The sequence below is a fragment of the Somniosus microcephalus genome, unplaced genomic scaffold, assembly GCF_052327205.1.
Source record: "Somniosus microcephalus isolate GS21.2 unplaced genomic scaffold, FLI_Smic_1.0 unresolved_chr9, whole genome shotgun sequence".
Lineage (NCBI taxonomy): Eukaryota > Metazoa > Chordata > Chondrichthyes > Squaliformes > Somniosidae > Somniosus > Somniosus microcephalus.
In genome coordinates, this window is record NW_028225187.1 from 19,764,355 (window position 1) to 19,769,354 (window position 5,000).

The 5,000-nt window shown below is 50.6% G+C and overlaps 1 protein-coding gene across 1 annotated transcript in view; it reads left to right on the forward strand.

Annotated features, from left to right (window-relative positions):
- Positions 1 to 2,798, forward strand: part of LOC147084866 (protein FAM83G-like) — a 43,515-nt gene extending 40,717 nt beyond the window's left edge. The window contains exon 3 of the mRNA XM_085979356.1: positions 2,616 to 2,798. Within this exon, the coding sequence (XP_085835482.1) occupies positions 2,616 to 2,798 (183 nt within the window). The remainder of the gene's footprint in view (positions 1 to 2,615) is intronic.
- Positions 2,799 to 5,000: the final 2,202 nt, after the last annotated feature.

Genomic DNA, 5,000 nt, shown 5'->3' on the forward strand with positions numbered 1-5,000 from the left:
TGCATTCACTGCTATGCTGAAGCTCCCTGATGCTGTAATAGTTAGACCAAGGTAGGTGTAGCTCATAGTGTGTCCTATAGTGGTATCACTGAGGGTAAACTGGTATTTGTTTTCCTGACATCTGGGTCTTTTCTGAAAAATCATGATGTTGGTTTTCTTTAGATTTACTGTTAGAGCCCAATTTTGGCAGTATTTGTCGAGTAGGTCTAGTTGTTGCTGTAATCCCTGTTCTGTGGGAGACAGCAGAACCAGGTCGTCCGCATAGAACAGGGACTTCACTTCTCCATCCAGGAGACGGAGACCTGGTGACTCGCTTTGCTCCAGCATGTCTGCTAATTCATTTATGTATATGTTGAACAGGGTCGGGCTCACTGTCTCTCTCTCTCTCTCTCTCTTCCTCTCTTCCTCTCTCTCTCTCTGTCTCTCTCTCTCTCTGTCTCTCTCTCTCTCTCTCTCTCTCTCTTTCTCTGTCTCTCTCTCTCTCTCTCTCTCTCTCTGTCTCTCTCAATTCAATTCAATTCAATTCAATTCAAATGCTTTATTGGCATGAAAGTTTACAGGGAACCATATTGCCAAACTTACGTAACAAAAAGTACAGTTTTCCAACATTCTGTAGGTGTCAAACAATTTTGACCTTCGTTGGGTACATACAATATTAGTTTAAACAATATTAATTTAAACAGTCGTTGAACATCGTTGGGTACATTCAGTATTAATTTTAAACAGTCCCTCAGGTTGTGACATGTTGTTACATATTTGGCACCAAGGTATGGTCTGTCTCCTTCTCCCAGGACTAATCTTAATTTTGACAGGTCATCCAATTCTTTGAAATCAGGGGTTGTTTGGCTGAGCTTGTCAAATAATATGTTTCTTGATGTGTTGAATTTTTCGCATTTTAGGAGGAAATGCATCTCTGTCTCAACCTCGCCGGCCAGACATTGATCACATATTCTATTCTCTCTAGGCTGCCAGGATTTCTTGTATCTTCCTTTTTCAATTGCCAGTTGGTGGTCGCTTAGTCTGTACCTGGTGAGGGTCTGTCTCTGTTTTGTGTCTCTGATGGTCGAGAGATAGTCTGCCAGTTTATATTCTCCTTTTCTCTCTCTCTCTCTCTGTCTCTCTCTCTGTCTCAATTCAATTCAATTCAATTCAAATGCTTTATTGGCATGAAAGTTTACAGAGAACCATATTGCCAAAGCTTACATAGCAAAAAGGTACATTTTCAAACACTCTGTAGGTGTCAATCGATTTGACATTTGTTGGGTACATACAATATTACTTTTAAACAATATTAATTTTAAACAGTCTTTGTACTTCATTTGGTACGTTCAATATTAATTTTAAACAGTCTTAATTTTAAACAGTCCTCAGGTTGTGACATGTTGTTACATATTTGGCCCCAAGGTATGGTCTGTCTCCTTCTCCCAGGACTAATCTCAATTTTGACAGGTCATCCAATTCCTTGAAACCTGGGGTTGTTTGGCTTAGCTTGTTGAATAATATGTTTCTTGATGTGTTGAATTTTTCGCATTTTAGGAGGAAATGCATTTCTGTTTCAACCTCGCCGGCCAGACATTGATCGCATATTCTATTCTCTCGAGGCTGCCAGGATTTCTTGTATCTGCCTTTTTCAATTTCCAGTTGGTGGTCGCTTAGTCTGTACCTGGTGAGGGTCTGTCTCTGTTTTGTGTCTCTGATGGTCGTGAGGTAGTCTGCCAGTTTATATTCTCTTTTTAGGGCCCGGTAACATTCTAATCTGCTTTGGCTTTCGGTTATTTTGTTCCAATGTTCCAGGTAGGTTTCTTTGCATTGTTTAATGATTTGGTTCACTCGGATTGGTGTTTGGACGGCTGTGTTGGTCTGGGGCTGGTCAGGGTCCGGCTGAGTACTTAGTTTCAGTAGCAGCTGACTCAGGGGACTCTTTTCTGGGTTTAGCTCTTGGGTCTGAAAGGCTTTGAAATGAAGGGTGTCTGGGGAGCTAGATTTGAGGTGATTTAGGAAGTTTAGTGCTCGTTTTTGGATGTTTATTATCAGTGGGTATCTGCCTAGTTCGGCTCTGCATGCATTTGTTGGCGTTTTTCTTTGGATGCGAAGGATGCTTCGGCAGAATTCTGCATGTAGGGCTTCTATTGTGTGTTTTTCCCATTTAGTGTAGCTTTGGTGATTTAGCGGGCCCCATACTTCACTACCGTACAGTGCAATGGGCAGGATTATGCTGTCAAATATTTTGAGCCAGATTTTGATTGGGATTTGGATGTTGTAGATTTTCTTTTTATTGCATATAGGGCTCTTCGGGCTTTTTCTTTTAGTGCATTCTCTCTCTCTCTCTCTCTCTCTCTCTGTCCCTCTCTCTCTCTCTCTCCCTCTCTCTCTCTCTCTCTCTCTCTCTGTCTCTCTCTCTCTCTGTCTCTCTCTCTCTGTCTCTCTCTCTCTGTCTCTCTCTCTCTGTCCCTCTCTCTCTCTCTCTGTCTCTCTCTCTGTCTCTCTCTCTCTCTCTCTCTCTCTCTCTGTCTCTCTCTCTCTGTCTCTCTCTCTCTCCCCCTCCCCTCGGATGTCGCGACCTCCCGCGTGCTAGTAAAAGTCTCCCCCTCTCTGTCTCCCCCACCCCGCCACAGGTCATCGCCATCGTCATGGATACCTTCACGGACGTGGACATTTTCCTGGACCTGGTAGATGCGGCCAGTGCGCGGAAGGTTCCGGTCTACGTCCTGCTCAACCAGCGCAACCTGACACAGTTCGTTGCCATGGTGGAGGGAACCGACACCAACCTGCTGCTGATCGACGTGAGTGCTGCTTGACCGGGGGAGGCAGCGCGCGCAGAGACGAGTATCCGACCCGTGCCTCCCGTGTGGCACCCAGCCCCGTAGATTTTTGTGTGAGGGGAAAATGGGTATTAAGGGTTACAGACCCAAGGCGGTAAATGGAGTTAAGATGCAGATCAGCTATGATCTAATTGAATAGTGGAACAGGCTCAAGGGACTGAATGGGCCTCCTCCTGTTCCTGTGTAACAGGCTCGAGGGGGCTGAATGGGCCTCCTCCTGTTCCTGTGTAACAGGCTCGAGGGGCTGAATGGGCCTCCTCCTGTTCCTGTGTAACAGGCTCGAGGGGGCTGAATGGGCCTCCTCCTGTTCCTGTGTAACAGGCTCGAGGGCCTGAATGGGCCTCCTCCTGTTCCTGTGTAACAGGCTCGAGGGGCTGAATGGGCCTCCTCCTGTTCCTGTGTAACAGGCTCAAGGGGGCTGAATGGGCCTCCTCCTGTTCCTGCGTAACAGACACGAGGGGCTGAATGGGCCTCCTCCTGTTCCTGTGTAACAGGCTCGAGGGGCTGAATGGGCCTCCTCCTGTTCCTGTGTAACAGGCTCAAGGGGGCTGAATGGGCCTCCTCCTGTTGCTGTGTAACAGGCTGGAGGGGGCTGAATGGGCCTCCTCCTGTTCCTGTGTAACAGGCTCGAGGGGGCTGAATGGGCCTCCTCCTGTTCCTGTTTAACAGGCTCGAGGGGCTGAATGGGCCTCCTCCTTGCTCCTGTGTAACAGACAGGAGGGGCTGAATGGGCCTCCTCCTGTTCCTGTGTAACAGACAAGAGGGGCTGAATGGGCCACCTCCTGTTCTTGTGTAACAGGCTCGAGGGGCTGAATGGGGCCTCCTCCTGTTCCTGTGTAACAGGCTCGAGGGGCTGAATGGGCCTCCTCCTGTTCCTGTGTAACAGGCTCGAGGGGCTGAATGGGCCTCCTCCTGTTCCTCTTGTAACAGGCTCGAGGGGGCTGAATGGGCCTCCTCCTGTTCCTGTGTAACAGGCTCGAGGGGGCTGAATGGGCCTCCTCCTGTTCCTGTGTAACAGGCTCGAGGGGCTGAATGGGCCTCCTCCTGTTCCTCTGTAACAGGCTCGAGGGGGCTGAATGGGCCTCCTCCTGTTCCTGTGTAACAGGCTCGAGGGGGCTGAATGGGGGCTCCTCCTGTTCCTGTGTAACAGGCTCGAGGGGCTGAATGGGCCTCCTCCTGTTCCTGTGTAACAGGCTCGAGGGGGCTGAATGGGCCTCCTCCTGTTCCTGTGTAACATGCTCGAGGGGCTGAATGGGCCTCCTCCTGTTCCTGTGTAACAGGCTCGAGGGGCTGAATGGGCCTCCTCCTGTTCCTGTGTAACAGGCTCAAGGGGCTGAATGGGCCTCCTCCTGTTCCTGTGTAACAGGGTCAAGGGGCTGAATGGACCTGCTCCTGATCCTGTGTAACAGGCTCGAGGGGCTGAATGGGCCTCCTCCTGTTCCTGGGTAACAGGCTCGAGGGGCTGAATGGGCCTCCTCCTGTTCCTGTGTAACAGGCTCGATGGGCTGAATGGGCCTCCTCCTGTTCCTGTGTAACAGGCTCGAGGGGCTGAATGGGCCTCCTCCTGTTCCTGTGTAACAGGCTCGAGGGCTGAATGGGCCTCCTCCTGTTCCTGTGTAACAGGCTCGAGGGGCTGAATGGGCCTCCTCCTGTTCCTGTGTAACAGGTTCGAGGGGGCTGAATGGGCCTCCTCCTGTTCCTGTGTAACAGACACGAGGGGCTGAATGGGCCTCCTCCTGTTCCTGTGTAACAGACACGAGGGGCTGAATGGGCCTCCTCCTGTTCCTGTGTAACAGACACGAGGGGCTGAATGGGCCTCCTCCTGTTCCTGTGTAACAGGCTCGAGGGGGCTGAATGGGCCTCCTCCTGTTTCCTGTGTAACATGCTCGAGGGGCTGAATGGGGCTCCTCCTGTTCCTGTGTAACAGGCTCGAGGGGCTGAATGGGCCTCCTCCTGTTCCTGTGTAACAGGCTCGAGGGGGCTGAATGGGCCTCCTCCTGTTCCTGTGTAACAGGCTCGAGGGGCTGAATGGGCCTCCTCCTGTTCCTGTGTAACAGGCTCGAGGGGCTGAATGTGGGCCTCCTCCTGTTCCTGTGTAACAGGCTCGAGGGGCTGAATGGACCTCCTCCTGTTCCTGTGTAACAGGCTCGAGGGGGCTGAATGGGTCTCCTCCTGTTC